The sequence below is a fragment of the Schistocerca serialis genome, chromosome 11, assembly GCF_023864345.2.
Source record: "Schistocerca serialis cubense isolate TAMUIC-IGC-003099 chromosome 11, iqSchSeri2.2, whole genome shotgun sequence".
Taxonomy (NCBI): Eukaryota; Metazoa; Arthropoda; class Insecta; order Orthoptera; family Acrididae; genus Schistocerca; species Schistocerca serialis.
Window position 1 is genome coordinate 87203801 of NC_064648.1, and position 20070 is coordinate 87223870.

At 43.5% G+C, this 20070-nt stretch overlaps 1 protein-coding gene across 1 annotated transcript in view; it reads right to left on the reverse strand.

Annotated features, from left to right (window-relative positions):
* Positions 1-20070, reverse strand: part of LOC126426481 (adenylate cyclase type 5-like) — an 858869-nt gene that overhangs the window by 182217 nt on the left and 656582 nt on the right. The window contains exon 12 of the mRNA XM_050088392.1: positions 12217-12333. Coding sequence (XP_049944349.1) covers positions 12217-12333 — 117 coding nt within the window. The remainder of the gene's footprint in view (positions 1-12216; positions 12334-20070) is intronic.

Below are 20070 nucleotides of genomic sequence, written 5' to 3' on the forward strand. Positions count from 1 at the left end.
GAAATTATTTCTCTACAACCCCAAACTTTAGTGAGGTGCGGCCTGCTGTAAACTACTGGGTAACTAGAAACCAATAGAGGAAACTGTTATTTCCACTCTCGAATACTGATGTAGGTGATGTAACAGATCCCAAATCAGTCCTATAATTTACAAGCGAACTAAGGTCTTTCCCATTGCTACAGAACAGGCAAACGTGTCTTCCATACACCACAGTTGATCTTCTCTCAACTAAATAAAGGCGCTAAGTGCGCAGAAGCAGTCAAGTGAACGATTTACATGAGAGGGAATAACGGTCCAACGCAAACGCACCATCTTCTCAAATTTCCACTTGATCACGACAGCTGCCCAATACATACTAAGTGTTAGTTCACTATTCGGTCGTCTAGAGGACTGCAAAGTTAACTTAGATACATTCCTGCACTCCAACAGGCCTATGCATTCGGACAGGTGCTGCTGTTAACGAGAAACCTGAATCATTACCACCATGGGCCATGCATACATGTAATCATTCTAGAAAGCCGGGCCGGCCGCGGTGGCCAAGCCGTTCTAGGCGCGCAGTCCGGAACCGCGCGACTGCTACGGTCGCAGGTTCAAATCCTGCCTCGGGCATCGATGTGTGTCATGTCCTTAGGTTAGTTAGGTTTAAGTAGTTCTAAGTTCTAGGGGACTAATGACCTCAGATGTTAAGTCCCATAGTGCTCAGAGCAATTTTTTTTAGAAAGCCGGTCATATATATCTTTTATCATTGTACTTGCAATTATATGTTACTATCGTGGTCTCAATTCAACGGAATTCGACAATGAGCGAAGTATCGGAAATACACGCTGCTGTCAGCAGTGGCTCTGAAAATGGAAATATCTGTACCCTCCTTACGACTGGACATACTCTTCCCTTTGCTATCACAGTACTCCAAGTCAAATCCATACCATAATTTCCACTGTACATAGAAATTTCCTCCACACAAATATATATTTTATAAAACCTGATGCTCAAATGCGAACATATGACGCAGCCCTTACTACTAAGTATGATATTCCGTCAATAACTGATTGCCCACGATACGAAATAATAGTGAACGAAAATCAGCGATGGGTGTGCACGTCTACTACGTTTGTCTTGCCAGTCATACCATTGTGTCTTAGAAAGAGAGTCGTAATTGGCTAGATGTTAAAGAAAAAACCGACTGCACCAACCACAGCATGTTACTGCCACAAGCAGTCTTGGTTCTACAGGTGCACACAAGTATCCAAGTTAAAAGCTATACCCGCTTTACAAATCAAGGTACGACATGAACCCTGAATGAGGTAGGTTTTTTTCCGAACTAGATAATTCTATAGTATTTTTAGCGCATTCTCTCTCGATACCGTATCAGAGTTTCGGCGATATATCGACTGATTGAGAAGGAGCACAAACAGTAGTAGTAGATGATGTGCCAATTGAGGTCGTAAGAAGAAAAATGTACACTAGCTTCTCAGATCTCTACTGTTACGCTATCCGCTAGAAATGATATTAATGATTTGGAATCAAGTCTTTCGATTCAAGCACATACCTGCATCGGATCACACCCACAAGTGAATCATATTTCTCACACTCCCATATCTCGAAACGAGTCACCTTCCTCGAACCTATGTGCTACAGTAAAATCCCAACCTTGTTTTAGCCAGCCGCTACGCATCTTGCACCTGATCCCATTTCTACAACCTCGCGCATGTGATCGTTCCATTTTAAGTCGGAACAGAGCAGAAGTCGGAGAAAACCATACCCACAACGTTCTGCAACCTGCGTAGAAACAGAACGACCTGAGTTAGTGCAACAGGGCCGTGTTTTGACCATTCGACGGAAATGCGCGCAATATGCTACATCCCCAAACTACATACAAGTACTGCAGATCCGCATCCATTCAAATCAATCAGTCTAATATGCTGTCATCGTTATTCTCTATCTCCCCCCCCCCCCCCCAAACAGAGAAAAATTACGAACTATAGAATGTCCACTAACTTCATCCGATATATAAGTCACCTAGACACCGATGCTGACGCAATTACTCAAAGTCGCAGTGGAGCTCCAGCGTGGAGGAAGAGAGGAAGAGATTTCGCAATGCTCCCCCAGAATAACACAGCGTGCAGCCATCCACGCATTCCTAACGGTTTACCAAGTCCATCACCTCAAACTGCTGCTGCTACTGCCGCCTATTAAATATACAGGCACCTCAGAAGCCACTTTAAAGTTTGATCACCTATACTGTAGGCGAATGATCGTCTGAGACGCTCCATATGGTCCTGTTTAGCTGCTTCATACTCTGTTTTCTAACACGCCTTTGTACAATGTCAAAGATTTCGTTGTTCTGCCACAAATTCGAGACCTGGGCCAGATTGCAAACTGACATTAAGAAGTTCTGATCCACGGCCTCTCGCAGGAAACTAGACGTTGCACGGTGTAAATCATATTCTTATGGCGGATAGCAAAACACTGGATGATTTTAAATAAGAGAAAATTACAACATAAACAAATTGGAAGAGTTTTAGGGCGTTGCATTCCGAAGTTGATTCACGAGCTATACATTTAGTTAGACTCATCTCTCACGCTGATGGAATAGCTGACGACTCTGCATTCCCATTCGACTGATTTCTCATATTGCACTCATGTACGCGATCACTGTTTCGCTGCTAGCAACCCCCCAGAAGTTGCCCCCCCCCCCCCCATCCACCAAAACTTGGTCCCCAACTCAAACAAGCGATATCAGTCAATCATTATGTGGTAACCAGTGCACAGATGGGCTGGAAAAGACACCACCAATGTACTCTAATAATAAAAATCACATTTCATAGCACAAAGAATTTCACAATAACTTCAGCACTGGCCACTCATGTCCCCAATTTCAGTATCATCTAAACCAGCCCCTCTCCACTTTGCTTGTATCATTGCGAACATGGAGAGATGACTGTGCAATATGTCCATTCAGTGTTAATTCTCGAACACATAAATCATCAAAGTTTACCAGACAGCGCTCCACATATTTCTATCACCTTGAGCATAGTGTTTAATTTACCATCTATCTCACTGTGTATGGGAGTCACAGAGCATTCTCGCTGTCTTAGGATAAAATTAGAGAGTGAAAGACCCTCCTCACACTGTCGTTGACCAACCAGCCCTGCAGCACCGCTAGCGAATTAATCTGCAACGGACCAGAAGAAGACCGCTACACTCCACGTCTCGTGAATGAATTGAGCTTTTCGAGTCCTAACCCATCCAAGTGCACGAGATTTCTCGAGATGCGACCATGTCGAGGAGCTCAGCACTCCTTATCGATGTACAGTAACAGGCTTCAAATTGTCATCATGTAACAGCAGACAGTTAAGAAGAACAAGAAAGGAATGATTTTTGTAAGCGATGGAGCTCCAGATGGATGGAGTTCGACGCATTTTTACGTAAATCAACCAAGCTATCAACTCTAAAGTACTGTTCTAGAGTCTAGAATCGGTACCTGGAAGGTATTGGTAAGAGAGAACATAAACACACGCACTCCTAAGGCTACAACGTTCTACACTTAGAACGAGCCTATAATGTTTGATCACTTGCGTTTCCAACCTATCAGACATATGAAATGTAGCGTTGTTAATATTCCATTGTGAGAAATATATTTAAAGCGCATAACATAAACTATGTTATCGAACCGTAAAACACTTGCTCTGCATGATATGAGCACAATATAGCTTTGGTTGGTTGGCTGTTTCGGGGAAGGAGACCAGACAGCGAGGTCATCGGTCTCATCGGATTAGGGAAGGACGGGGAAGGAAGTCGGCCGTGCCCTTTGAAAGGAACCATCCCGGCATTTGCCTGGAGCGATTTAGGGAAATCACGGAAAACCTAAATCAGGACGGCCGGACGCGATATTGAACCGTCGTTCTCCCGAATGCGAGTCCAGTGTCTAACCACTGCGCCACCTCGCTCGGTCAATATAGCTTTCCGGAGCTGTATAGTGTCCACTGCTCACATCCGAATGCCTACATCAGAACTATATAAAATGATCGCTAGTAGCGGGCGATACATCCTAGAAGGAAACAAATAAACGCATAGCAGCAGCGTCCGTCATGTGAAAATTACGTCATTCCATCACTAGCTCTGTAAACAGACATCTGTCAGGCAATTGTGTACACGGGGATTGCAACGCCTCACAGGCTCCTATCACTAACTTAGTTATGATGCTGAAGTCTCAATATTACAACCAAGATGCGTTAGGGGGGATGGAATACATCACATGAATCAAAGTTCATTTAGAGGGATGTGTCAAGTTTCATCACACATGAGCTGGAAGTCCTCTGATGACAGACAGGTTTACCATTAACGATCGAAAGTAGACAGTGCATTAAACCGCATACAGAACATGTGGCTGTATACGAGTAGAACGTGGGCTATGTCACGTGACTGATGCATCCGGACAGAACACTGGAAAAAAATAGACCTGCAGCAACTTCTCCTTCTCTAGAATGAATCAGTCAACCATTAAATCGTACCTCATTACATCTCTATCCAAATCTATCACCCCATCCACTCTCTGTTATCCTTAATTGCAGATGCACGTAAGTTCGGTTGTGAATCGTTCTCTGTCCTCCTGAAAAGCATCAAATAAAGTAGTCAACTCGCCTGTCCCACTGGTACCTCAATAATATAGTATAATACTACTTCAATTCCCTTTGTTTCGAAGTCGACGTTTTCCTGGATTCCTCCTGTTACCACATACTTGTTCCCATGTACAAATTGTTCGGAGCGAACCAGAAGATACGCAAGTACATCCTCAATTTTACAGCATTTTGGTGTATACTCTGTCGATTTCTACCTATTCCCTCGTTATTTCTCGCAATTCTATCGATTTTAGGTCAGATCTATCCACGCAATCAGGACATAACATTTCATTCTGTGTTCTAAAATTTCCTGTAAATGTAGCACAGCTGCCAGCACATAGCCCAAATGCACTGATCGGGAGGCATAATATAGCACTGTACTTGACTATATCCAGTCACCTCCACATTCGAAGAGCGTTTGCTCTGTTTTCTGTATGTCTGTGTATATGCACACCTCACAGATGGCCCCAGGAGCCACCCCCCTCTGCTGGTAGACCACACTTCGAACATAGAAGACGTGTCCAGACGTAATGCATGGTTGGTCCACCCGCGAACCCTGTCACAGATGTGGCGTATGGTGGATCCGTCTCCGAACATAGGTATGTATATATAGTCCACAGCAGATCCACACTTGAATGCTAACTTGGATGTGGTATATTGTGGACCTGCATCCCAACACCGCTTCGTACATTGTGCGTGACAGATCCACTTCCAAACCCTATCCTATGTGCACCATATTGTGGATCTCCATCTCAACACCGCTCTGGAAATAGTGCATGGTGGATCCACCTTCAATCCCTATCCCAGGCATGGCATATTGTGTATCCACATCTCAAAACCGATCCAGATATAACACATGGGGGATCCACATTCAAACGCTAACTCGAGACTACTATGGGTCCTGGGGGCCTGTCGGCTGTCATTCGTTTCATTATGCCTTTATCGACCATGGAGAATTAGACGATTCGGCAAAATTACTAAAGTGTAAGTAAATTTGAATGTGTGTAGAAGGCCTGTATCTGCTAACACAATGAGGCTCAGTAAAGAAAACACCAGACAGAGAGACCAGGAGACAGAATAGCTCGGCAGTTGCAATACACGTTTCTGTCCATGCACACAAACCACAGGTACACGTCGCTTTGCAGCTTTATATGTGCCCTTTTGCCTCTTCGTGCAATGGGCGCATTTGTCAAGAATGCATGGAAAGCTGCACAAGTGGAGTGTGCAAATGATTCATCACCAAGTAGATAACTGACTCGCTTTGTACATATGATAATTTATGCTATCCTTATATTCTAAGCCGGCCGCTGTGGCCGAGCGGTTATAGGCGCCTCAGTCCAGCACAACATGGCTGCTACAGTCGTAGGTTCGAATCCTGCCTTGGGCATGGATGTGTGTGATGTCCTTAGGTTAGTTCTAAGTCTAGGGGACAGATGACCTCAGGTGTTAAGGCCCATAGTGCTCAGAGCCATTTTTTTATATTCTGTATAGTAAATTTGGTTGGAATCCCTACAGACGTTCAAGAAGTATAGATTAACATAAGCAACCATATAGACACATACATTTTCCTGTTTGCACCACTGTCGTGCCTTTCCCACTTAGTATAAGCAGCGTTCAATAACTGATGCTACACTTATTTTTCTGAGAGCAGTTTGGTTTTACACTGAATTTCAATACACTATATATATATTCTCCAGTCTATGGCTACAAAACCCCGTTATTTAACATAAAATTCTTTCAGTGTGATGGCCTTATGCCACCTTACTGGGAGGCCCTGGATGACCGCGTGGTACTACTGTACTGGTCGATGTCCAAACCAACATCTTGCTGCATCAATAACCTCCCAATCATCAACACACTGATTTCCACGGAGTGTATCCTTCTTTGGGCCAAACGGATAGAGTCAGAAGATTCGAGATCCAGGTTGTAGGGTGGATGAGGAAGAACGCTCCCATGAACTTTTATGAGATCCTCTCAGGTGCGCAGACTTTTGTGAGGTCTTGCGTTATCATGGAGAAGCAGAAATTTATTTTCTGAAATCGTTTCTTCAGTTTCATTAGGGTAGCGCAATACACTTCAGAGTTATTCATTGCACCATGAGAGAGGACATGAAACATGGTAAACCCTTCAGAGGCCCAGAAGACTGTCATGGCTTTGCCGGCCGAAGGGGGCGGCTTTGAAATTTTCTTTCAGAGGAGGGATGGTGTGGCGCCACTTCATGGATTGCCTTTTTTCCGATTAGAAGTGATGAACCCATGTTTCATTGCCTGTGACGATGTTCGACAAAAGTTTGCCGCGATCAGTCTCGTAACACGCAAGCAGTTAGATGCAGATAGTACTTCGATGCTATTTATGATCTTCTGTCAGTGATGAGGAATCCAGCAGGTGCACACCTTTGAGTACCACAATACGTGAACAAGTGTGTCAGCACTACCAAGAGAGACGTTAAGTTATGCACCCAGGTGATCCATCGATCACCTCGAATGAGAGTCTGCACATGTTCCAAAATTGCATAAATCACAGCTGTGTGCGGCCGGCCGGCATGTTGGAGATACTTGTTTCGATGACGACAGACACCATGCTTTTGTTGACTACCAAGTCTCCGTAGAGGTGTTAGAAGTGCAAACGAATATCTGCAATGTTCTGATTTTTCGCCAAAAGAAACTCAGTTGCAGCTCTGTGCTTGGTACGGATCTCCATTACAGACGCTATTTTGAAAGCTAAGTATAGCGCCGCATCATATCGAAAATTCATGCAACTAAATGGGTTGAAGTCGGAATATTCCACGATGTTCCTTTACAAATTCTGCAGTGTTTCAACCAAAACTGACCGAGAAAAAAAAAGTCGTGCATTACCTGTTGAGCGCCTCTCGTATTTGTTTTTAATTGGACATTAGCTTCTCAATATTTTTTAGTCCATCATAAATAGTTACGAACGGCAACCTGTCAGCTGAATGTAAAAATCACCCTGGATTCTCAGTGCAGTTGAAAACAGTGCGCCCACTCTCCATTCGTGAATGATGTGATAAAATTCTGTTTAATTCTTCTTTCGAGTGATTTGCGTGTTATGTCCGCTTATTCAATGCCTCTGCTGACCATGGCCAGTTTCTAAATAAGAATAGAAATGTCAAACATTCCACGCAACATTTTCCACAGAAGCCGTGTTGGTGGTATTGTGTTTTTGAAATTCTGTTCCATGTTCCTAGACTCGTTCCAAGTGCAATATCGTGGAGACATGGTTTTAGAAATCCATTACTACACTCATGCTCATAAATTAAGGATAATGCTGATACATGGTGAAACAACGCTCTGGTGGGCGGTTTGCGGGTTTAAATCATCTCAGGGCATGACCATGCAGTGCGGTCGTCGCACGGTGGCGCTGGCAGCAGTCCACATACGCAGAGGTGTGTTGGTGCATGTCAGAGTATGGTGCAGCGAGTAAGTGTGCAGAAGGTTTCAGACGTGCTAATGGTGACTGTCTGTTGAAAATGGCCCAAAGAACACATATTGATGACGTTATGAGTGGTAGAATACTAGCGCGACGGAAGGCTGGTCAAACACAGCAGGTCGTAGTACAGGCCCTCCGTGTGCCACAAAGTGTGATCTCAAGATTATGGCAACGATTCCAGCAGACAGGAAACGTGTCCAGGTGCTACAGTACGGGACGTCCACAGTGTTCAACACCACAAGAAGATCGATATCTCACCATCAGTGCCCGCAGACGGCCATGGCGTATTGTAGGTAGCCTCGCTTGGACCTTACCACAGCCACTGGAACAGTTGTCTCCAGACACACAGTCTACAGACTGAAGAGACATGGTTTATTCGCCCAGAGACCTGCAAGGTGCATTCCATTGACCCCTGGTCACAGGAGAGCCTGTAAAGCCTGGTGTCAAGAACACAGTACGTGGCCACTGGAACGGTGGTCCCAGGTTATGTTCACGGACGAGCCTAGGTATAGTCTGGACAGTGATTCTCGCTGGGTTTTCATCTGATGTGAATCAGGAACCAGATACCAACCCCTTAATGTCCTTGAAAGGGACCTGTATGGAGGTCATGGTTTGATGATGTGGGGTGGGATTATGATTGATGCATGTACACCCCTGCATGTCTTCGACAGAGGAACTGTAACAGGTCAGGTGTTTCAGGACGTCATTTTGCACCAGTATGTCCGCCTTTTCAGCAGTGCAGTGGGTCCCACCTTCCTCCTGATGGATGGTAATGCATGGCCCCACTGAGCTGCCATCGTTGAGGAGTACCTTGAAACAGATCAGGCAAATGGAGTGGCCTGGCTGTCCTCCAGACCCAAACCCCATCGAGAACGTCTGGGATGCTCTCGGTTGACGTATTGCTGCACGTCTTCAAACCCCTATGACACTTCAGAAGCTCCAATAGACACTGGTGCAAGAATGGGAGGCTATGCCCCATCAGCTGCTCGACCACCTGATCCAGAGTATGGCAACCTATTGTGCAGCGTGTGTGCTTGTGCATGGTGATCATATCCCATACTGATGTCGGGGTACATGCGCAGGAAACAGTGGCGTTTCGTAGCACATGTGTTTCAGGACAGTTTTCTCAACTTATCACCAATACCATGTACTTACAGATCTGTGTCATGTGTGTTCCCTATGCACCTATGCTATTAGCGCCAGTTTTGTATAGTGCCACGTTGTGTGGCACCACATTCTGCAAATATTCTTAATTTATGAGCATGAGTGTAGATGGTGCCTGGTGTTTGTGACAAGCAGTGCTTCCCAATGGAGTTGCCAACAATAAGAGAATAACAAAGAAAGTACTACAGTTACTTATTTGGGATGATTATGCAGCGGAGTTGTTATGTAAATAAAATAAAAGTGTATTACAGCCCACTGAAGATGCTACATATATATAAAGAAGCAGAACTCCTATGGCACAACACAAACAGCTGGAATATACCTTCAAGAATGTATATGATATTTTAAAAATACTTTGGCAAATACTGCTGACATGTTCCTTGGATGCAAACAAGCAAAAAGTTCATATAAACATACGTCCAAAAAATCTTTCGTTATCGAGTTTTTCATGAAAGTCTACAATTTAGGTGTTGGTAGCTCATTAACATATAAGCTCATAATAAATGCTCGAAATGTCCTCCTCTTTTTCCTAAACACGCTGCACTCATCGAAGTACTGACTGTCGATCCACTTCAAATACTCCCTGATAGTTTTAAATGGTTCCACATGTTTGCATGACACGTTAATGAAGAGTTTCTGCATTCAGCTGGTTAGCTGCATATATCGTTAGTTTTAGGTCCCCCAGAGACAATAATCTAGTGCTTGGAGGTGTATGGAACGTCCAGGCCATGGAACTGTTCCTCATCTACCTGTCCATCTGTCACAGTGGGTACCAGCATGTGCATCTACAACACTGAAACTGAAAGATGGTGGAGCTCCATCACGCATAAATCATGCGTTTCTTATTAGCTGCAAAGTCACTGCTTCCAGCAGGTTTTTGAGTGTAGACAGTACCTGTCAGATGTGGCGTGGAGAAGTAGGACCCTACCAGACAGTCATCTACAGTTGCAGCCCACACATTAATCTTAAACTGATGCTGATGTTTAGCCTATGCTGTAGCTCAAGGACTGCGATTGGCCCATGTGTATTGCTTATGGCAATTTATTAGTTCATCTCTTCCAAACATTACCTAAGCTGTAAACAAAACTGATGAGATAAAATACATATTGGCAGCTTGTACAACAAATTAAGGACAATAGTTTTCCTGCGGTGAGTGATCAGCAGTCATAACACCCTGCACACGTTGAAGAGGATATGGGTACACAAGCTGCTTGTAAACTGTGCTTTATGCTGAAGTTGGCGACGTACGTACCAGATGCCAGGGTCACTTGTCTTGAGCTGATAGCTGCCTCTTCCTCAACAGGCCATAAAACATGCTCTTCCTGATCTGGTGTACGAGTAAGATATGGTCTTCCTAGATCTATAGTTTATGGTGCTATGTTCACTCCTCGGCAAGTGCAGCTGTCCACCATTGAATCTTTTATCATTAATGCGGCTGTCGCAAAACCGTGTGTGGTCGTTCACAAAATGAATTCCCTGCTGTGCTTGAATGGGGCAATTCCAGTTAACACACACCTGTACTACATGTATACAATGGGTACAATGAAGACAGAGGAATGATGGACGTGAACATTTGTCGGAGGTCGCCACCTGGGATACAGAGAGTCAAAAGAGTGCATGTACAAGTGGAGGTGTTGGTCTGAAACTGGAAAGCCTCTGAGTAGCAACTTTCATCAACAACTCCCAAGGGCCAAGAGGAGACACCTCTGCATGAAAGCAGGAGAGCTATTGGGAATGTGTTAAGCATCGATAAAGGGAGTGGAGCATTATTAGAATTGAATTAGTTATTCTCAATGTTTACAAATCATAGTTCTTCTGCAGCAACCTGAGGTGTTGCTAATTCAGCTGCGTGTTGGATCCTAGCTGACATCCATCTTCTGCCTCCATGTCCGGCATGACATGAATTTTCCCGAGGCTATGTGAGTGATTTTGAATAAACCTTTTTCTAATTTCTACCCCATACTATTCTGTTTCATACCAAATAACTCAGAAACGAAGTATTTTGTGACATATGTTTATTTGGACTGTTTCCTTGTTTTTCTTTAACGAACCTGTCCCCTAAGTTTGTAAAAATATTTTTTAAACACCTTGCAGAAGCAAATAACGAACGATGGAAAATATTAAAATTCACAATTCTTTTCTTAATTTCGTTCATCATATTAGACGTTTTGTGAAATCCTACAAATATATCATTACGATTTAAATAATGAAAATCACACATGCAATCATCACCAAACATATTCATGTAAACAAATGCACAAATGTACTTGAAAATGAGAAGAAATTCTAGAAACGCATTGTGCTAAGCTGCAAAAAAGTAACTGGTGCAGAGTTCATAATTTAAATCAGAAGAATTTCTTATTATTAGTGTTTGTAGCTGAAGACATTGTTTGACAGAGTGAAGCATCCGGTAGTAGCAGTGCAACGCCATGAATAGCTCGCAGGTGCTCGGCGATGCGCTCGCTGCCATGGTGGGAGCGACTTACCAGGGGGGGGGGGGGACCACCAACGTGGTAGGGGTAACTTACCATGGGGGGGGGGGGGGGAGGAACGCCACCAGCGTGGGAGGAGCGACTTAGCAGGGGGAGAGCGTCACCAGCGTGGTAGGGGCGACTTACCAGGGGGGAGAGTGCCACCAGCGTGGTAGGGGCGACTTACCATGGGGGAGAGCGCCACCAGAGTGGTAGGGGCGACTTACCAGGGGGGAGAGCGCCACCAGAGTGGTACGGGCGACTTACCAGGGGGGGGGGGGAGCGCCACCAGCGTGGTAGTGGCGACTTACCAGGGGGGGGAAGCGCCACCAGAGTGGTAGGGGCGACTTACCAGGGGGGAGAGCGCCACCAGCGTGGTAGGGGCGACTTACCATGGGGGAGAGCGCCACCAGAGTGGTAGGGGTGACTTACCACGGGGGAGAGCGCCACCAGAGTGGTAGGGGCGACTTATCAGGGGGGAGAGCGCCACCAGAGTGGTAGGGGCGACTTACCAGGGGGGAGAGCGCCACCAGCGTAGTAGCAGCTAGCGAGACGGCCGCCAGCAGCTGCGCCGCCGCACGGTCCTGGAACACCTTCTCTGACAGCCTGCGGATGGGGCCCGGCGCGGACTGTAACAACACACAGTGAAATAAGTGGGTGGGCAGCCATCTGCGGTTGTTTCCTGACGCTGCTGTTATGTACAGGAGGGAGTCAAAGGAGAGTGATTGTAGAAAGATACAAGGTGAATTACAACAAAAGTTTTATAGCCTCAGTCTCTATGTAGAAATTTTATTTTTTCCTATCTCAGGGAATAAATCAGACTTGCAGTGCGTAATTGTAAGATGTACACTGAAGCGCCAAAGAAATTGGTATAGGCATGAGTATGCAAATGTACAGATATGTAAACAGGCAGAATACGGAGATGTGGTCAGCAACTCCTATATAAGATGACAAGTGTCTGGCACACTTGTTAGATTGGTTACTGTTGCTACAATCGAAGGTTATCAAGATTTAAGTGAGTTTCAACGTGGTGATATACTCAGCACACGAGCAATGGGACACACCATCTCTTCGGTAGCAATGAACTGGGGATTTTCCCATACAACCATTTCACGAGTGTACTGTGAACATCAGGAATCTGGTAAAACATCAAATCTCAGACATCAGTGCCCTGGAAAAAGATTCTGCAAGCATGGGACCAATGTCGACTGAAGAGAATTGTTCAGCATGACAGAAGTGCAACCCTTCCGCAAATTGCTGCAGAGTTCAATGCTGGGCCATCAACAAGTGTCAGCGTCCAAACCATTCAATGAAACATTATCCATATGGGCTTTTGGAGCTGAAGGTCCACTTGTGTACCCTTGATGACTGCACAGCACAAAGCTTTACACCTAGCCTGGGGCTGTCAACACTGACATTGGACTGTTGATGACTGGAAACAGTTTGCATGGTCAGACGAGTCTCAATTCAAATGGTATCGAGCAGACGGATATGTACAGATATGGAGACAATCTCATGAGTCAATGGACCCTGCATATCAGTAGGCGACTGTTCAGGGTGGTGGAGGCTGTGTAATGATGTGGGGCGTATGCAGTTAGAGTGATATGGGACCCCTGATATGTGTAGACAGGTGAAACGCATGTAAGCATTCTGTCTGATCACCTGCATCCACTCATGTCCATTGTTTATTCCAACGGGTAATTCCAGCAGGACATCACGACAGCCCAAACGTCAAGAATTGCTAGAGAGTGACTGCAGGAGCACTCTTCTGAGCTTAAACACTTCCGCTGGCCACCAAACTCCCCAGACATGAAGATTATTGAGCATATATGGAGTGCCTTGTAACATGCTGTTGAGAAGAGATCTCCACCCTGTCGTACTCTTATGGATTTATGGACAGCCCTGCAGGATGCATTGTGTCAGTTCCGTTCAGCACTACTTCAGACATTAATCGAGTACATGCCACGTCCTGTTGCGGCACTTCAGAGTGTTCGTGGAGGCCCTACACGACTTTAGGCAGGTGTACCTGTTTCTTTGGCACTTCAGTGTACTTTACAACGTGTGCTTTCACTGTATCACTTGTTTTCCATCTCTGCATGTTCCGAGTGGATTGCACCAGATGCTCAAAAAAGGTGTTCATCACAGTGTCAGTACGTCTTCGAAAAATGAACTTGATTTCTGTATGTTTTTAATAATTTTGTACTAGAATGTGTTTAGGCCCTGCTGTAATATGCTAATAGAGCCGACACTATAGAGTAGGTGGATGTTTATTTCATCACAACAATATAGCCATTTATTGTTTTTGGTGCTACACAGGGACTACATTTGGCAACTACCGTACTTATATTTTCATACTTCAGTGACATTGTTTTTATAACTTTTAGGTGTTTAACATTGAATTTTCCAGATGTTGCACATATTCAAATTATTTTCTAACATAAATACTGTTCACTTCGAACATGTTCTATAACTTTTATGAATCACACCAATTTTTTAATTTCAGTATTTTGCGCAAGAACAATGCATTGATCAACAATATAAACTTTTCATTCACAAAATCTAAGCTTAGGACTGAGGAGAATAGTCCGACTGAAATTACCTGACAGTTGAGGTCTGTCACTCGCCGCTACAGTGTTGCCACGTCGGCTGCCGGCCACCTCTCGGTTATAGGCGAGACACAGACATGGCGGGTCATTTCACAAATGCCGTTAAGGGGGGTAGGACCTGAAACGGGCGGACTTGGAGCAGGAGAGGCACCACAGGACATTTTAATGTCCACTGTCTATACTTTTACAAATAAATTGATAAAACTTTGTAAGCATGACCAGGAAGGATTCGGGATTCACACTCGTGGCAGTGGAAGTTCAAAAACATAACAAAATAAATTTTTTTACATGTGAAATTTCATCATTTTTTCGCTTACTATTGGCTGCATTTGTTGCTATAGGTACTTGTGAAGAAAACTGTACCTATAGCAACAAATGCAGCCAACAGTAAGTGAAAAAATGATGAAATTTCACATGTAAAAAAATTTATTTTGTTATGTTTTTGAACTTTCGCTGCTACGAGTGTGAATCCTGAATCCTTCCTGGTCATGCTGACAAAATTTTATGAATTTATTTTGTAATATCTCTTTATATTCGATGAATTATTCTGATACAATTCTACCCTTGAATGACATTTACTAATTCTCTATCTTCATATTCGCAGAATCCATGTGCAAAGTAGTTTCATACAATAGCTATGCCATGAGCGCATAATTATTCTTTGTGGTACTCTCTCTGGTGGTTGTTAGAAAAAAGCTTCCGAGATTGTCTTCGTGCCGATTAGCCTTAGCATTGTTTGAAGAATTGTAATCTGAATATTGAGATTTATGACAAAAGATAACTGATACGAAATTGTGCGATTAAAAGGGAAACATATATATATTGCTCCTTGATACAAAAGGTGTCTAACAATTTACATTATTTGACATTTGAGAATTAATGATATTCATCGATATATTGCGTAGTTGTTAATCAGAAGGGAACTTCCGAAAGACTGGATACGAACCTGCATTTAATAATCGAAGAGCTCCATTAATTCTTCGGAAGGTTAAACTTCATCAAAGCCAAATATCCGCTTGATCTGAGGTTTCCCGACTGATTATACAACGCTCCCAAAATTACGAGGCATTTTATTTGTACAGATTAGCAGACTGCCGCAAAGCACGAGCCTCCAGAGAAGAAGAATCATCGCCTGATTTCATTCGAACAAGTAAAATTTCTGAATCATTTTGAGTGACTGAGCTATGACTGTGTTTCCTATTATGAATGATTGATTGCTCGAACGAATTGAGAACTACATAATTACATAGGTAGGAGGAAAAATTACACTTTGTAAAAGTATAGACAGTGGAAATTAAAATGTCCTGTGATGCCTCTCGTGGTCCAAGTCGGCCCGTTTGACGTCCAACCCCCCTTAATGGTAGACGACGCGTTTTGTAGCCCAGAGCCTAAACTCATGTCCTGACCTAACCATAGCCTCATGATATGCTATGTATTCGAGAAAGCTGCATTCAAGAATCTGCAGCAGAACTAAAATCACGATCGCTTTATTTACGGCGTTTGGAAAGCTGCAAACCCAGAACAGAAGACCGAGCGAGGTGGCGCAGTGGTTAGCACACTGAACTCGCATTCGGGAGGACGACGGTTCAATCCCGTCTCCGGCCATCCTGATTTAGGTTTTCCGTGATTTCCCTAAATCGCTTCAGGCAAATGCCGGGACGGTTCCTTTCAAACGGCACGGCCGATTTCCTTCCCCATCCTTACCTCACCCGCGCTTGCGCTCCGTCTCTAATGACCTCGTTGTCGACGGGACGTTAAACACTAATATCCTCCTCCTCCCAGAACAGAAGAAATTTAGTTTCGGCGCTAAAAGAAAACTGTAATTTCTCGATATCGTGGGTTACATGAAGGTAAAATCAAACTCGCTACACGAACTGCTGAGTTACCAACTGGTCGGCGGTCCTCATTCGTATTTGGTTACAGATTATAGGCGATACAGGCACATTCCACACGAAAAAAGAATGATAGGAAGAAAATGAGAGAAAATAAAAAAAATCAGTACGATAATGAAAATGATGTGACGAAGAATTAGAAATAAAAAAATACATTTAAACCAATTAATTGAATGAAAATAATAATCAGAGGCATTTGATTAGACTTAGAAGTAAAAATTTTCGTTGCATTTAAGGAGATCGAACCGACAGCTTTCAACACAGCAGGTTAATACGCAATCCATTGCTCTAGCCTGCAGCACTGAAGTAAGTTCTTATATTTATGGCTGCGCTCATTCAGTCACAGCGATGAATTGCAGCCTTAAAAAATTCGGCTTCACGCAATTTCGCGCGAAGCTGATCCAATGTAAGCCTATCTTGGTAATGATGCTAAGTGTATACCTGGTGCTGAATCGCAGAAGTATCGAGCAGTGTTTACTTGGTGCTGTGTATGAAACGTCTATATTTGATTAGCGTAGTTGGGTGTGTGTGTGCGCACCCTCGCTTGTGTATGTGCACGTGTTGCTTTTGGTGTGGTTGTCATTTTTGATTAAATACGAAATAAAAGTGCCAGACCCATGATACGGGTTCCAAACACGTCTAGAAAGAAGGAACTGGAAGTGAATAGACAAAGTGTTGACGCAGCTTGGCAACAGCGAACGGTTCTGGCGTGAAGTTCAGCGCTCTGATTGTAGGACACTGGCTCCAACGCTTGAAGTGTCAACTATCAAGCAATTTTAATCAGAGTATTGTTGGTGAGAAGAATTCCAGCTAGCTCTGAATGTAGAACAAAGGAAGTTGATGCAGATAAGTAGGAAAAACAGATCCGTAATGTTCCGATAGAGCATTAGTACAGTCCTGCTTGACACAGTCACCTCATTTAAATGTCTGGGCTTAACGTTGCAAAGTGACGTGAAATGGGACAAGCATGTGAGGACTGCGATAGGGAAGGTGAATGGTCCACTTTGCTTTACTGGGAAAATTTTGTGAAACTGTGGTTCATCTGTAAAGGAGGCCACGTATGGAACGCTAGTGCGACCTGTTCTTGAGTATTGCTCGAGTGTTTAGGGTCTGCTCCAGGTCGGATGAGAGGAATACTTCGACGAAATTCAGAGGCGGGCTTCTAGATTTGTTACCAGTATGTTTGAACAACACCTAAGCGTTATGGAGATGCTTCGGGAACTCACGTGGGAGGGTAGGCGACGTTCTATTAAGAAAAGGAGGCTGTAAACGTGGAACGGACAAGGTTTCAGATCGATTATATAATGATAAGACAGAGATTTCGGGACCAGAATATAAATTGTAAAACATTTCCAAGGGCAGATGCGAACTCTGACGATAAATTATTGGTTATGAAATGAATATTAAAACTGAAGCAATTGCAAAAAGGTAGGACATTAAAGAGCTGATATTTCATACGTTGAACGAAAGGTTTTTTAAAGTTCGGGGGGGGGGGGGGGGGAGTTCTGGGCAACGATTGCCTGAGAACAGTTGAAAAGGAATGCAGCAGAAAACGAATGGGAAGCTTTGAGACATGAAATATGATGACAGCAAAGGATGAAATACGTAAAAAGACAAGGAAGTAGAAATACTTCATAAAACGGGACATATTAAGTCTAACTGCTGAAAGTAGAAAATATAAAAATGCAGCAAATGAAGCAGGCTAAAGGGAATACAAACGTATAAAAATGAGATTGACAGGAAGTCGAAAATTGCTAAGCAGGAGTGGCTAGAGGACAAATGTAATGATTTAGAAGCATCTTTAACTAGGTAAAAGATGAATACCGCCTACAGGAAAATTAAAGGGGCTTTTGGAGAACAGAGAGGCAGCTGCATTAATATCAAAACCAGTCCTAGCAAAGAAGGGGATGTTCAGAGGTGTAAGAAGTAAGTAGTGGATATATACAAGGGACATAAGCTTGAAGGCAGTATTATGGTAATCGAAGAGGATGTAAATGAAGATGATATTGGAAATATAATATGTGAGAAGAATTTGACAGGGACCTAAGTCAAAACAAGGTCTCAAGAGCGGACGACATTCTGTGAGAACTACCGATAGCCTTGGGAGAGCCAACGGTGACAAAACTCTTAGATGCAAGATGTATGAAACAGATGGTATACCCTCAGACTTCAAGAAGACTATAATAATTCCAATTACAAAGAAAGCAGGTGCTGACACGTGTGAATATTACCGAACTACCAGTTTAACAACTCACGATTGCAAAATACTAACACGAATCCTTTACAGGAGAATGGAAAAAACTGGTAGAAGCCGACTTCTGGAAAAATCAGTTTCAAATTTGGAGAAATGTAAGAAGACACGAGGCAATACTGACCCTACGACTTCTCTTAGAAGATCTGATAAAGAAAGGCATACTTACGTCTATAACGTTTGTAGACTTAGAGAATTCTTTGGAAATGTTGAGTGGAATACTTCATTTGAAATTCTGGAGGTAGCACAAATAAAATACGGGCAGCAAAACGCTATTTACAACTTGTACACAAACCAAAAGGCAGTTATAAAAGTAGACGGACATAACAGGGAAGCAGTGGTTGAGAAGGGAGTGAAACAGATTTGTAGGCTATCTCCCATGTTATTCAATCTGTACACTGAGCGAGCTGTAAGGGAAACCAAACAAAACTTCGGAGTTAAAGTTCGGGGAGGAGGAACAAAAGCTTTGAGATGTGGCGATGACATTGTAATTCTGTCAGAGACAGCAAAGGACTTAGAAGAGTAGTTGAGCGGAATGGACAGTATCTTGGAAGGAGGATATAAGATGAACATCAACAAAAGCAAGACAAAGGTAATGAAATGTTGTCGAACTAAATCAGGTGATGCTGAGAGAGTTAGATTACGAAACGAGACACCTAAAGTAGTGGATGATTTTTGGTATTTGGACAGCAAAATAACTAATGAAAGCTGAAGTAGAGAGGATATAAAATGGAGATTGGCAATGGCAAGAAACGCGTTTCTGAAGAAGAGAAATTTGTTAAAATCGGATTCAAGTATTAGAAATTTTCTGAAGGTAATAGTATGGAGTGATGTATGGAAGTGAAACAGAGGCGATAAACAGTTTAGATAAGAAGAGAATAGAAGCTTTTAAAATGCGGTGCTGTAGAAGAACGCTGCAGATTTTTGGCATAATTTGACTAGAAGAAGGGATAGGTTATAGGATACTTTCTGAGACATCAAGCGGACGACAGTTTTATGCTTGAGGAAGTGTGGGGGTAAAAACCGTAGAGGGAGATCAAGAGATGAGTACAGTAAGCAGATTCAGAAGGATGTAGGTTGCAGTAGTTACTCAGAGATGAAGAAGCTTGCACAGGATAGAGTAGCATGGAGAGGTGCATCAAACCAGTCTCAGGACTGAAGACCACAACAAAAACAACAACATGTTTCGCATATAGCATTAGCAGTGTTCTGCTTGATACAATCACGCCATTTAGATATCTGGACTTAGCGTAGCAGAGTGTGAAGATTGCGGTAGGGAAGATTATTAGCCAGCTTCGGTTTATTGGGAGGATTTTGTGAAAGAGTGGTTTGCCTGTAAAGGAGACCTCATATAGGACGCTAGTGCGACTTATTCGTGAGTACTGCTGGAGCGTTTGGGATATATACCAGGTCAGATTGAACGAAGACGTCGAAGCAAATCAGACGCGAGCTGCTAGATTTGGTACCGGTAGGTTCGAAAAACACGCAAGTGTTACGGAGATGCTTTGCGAACTCAAATGGGAATCCCTGGAGGGAAGACAACGTTCTTTTAGTGGAGCACTATTGAGAAAATCTGGAGACCCGGTATTTGAAAGTGACTACAGAACGACTCTACCG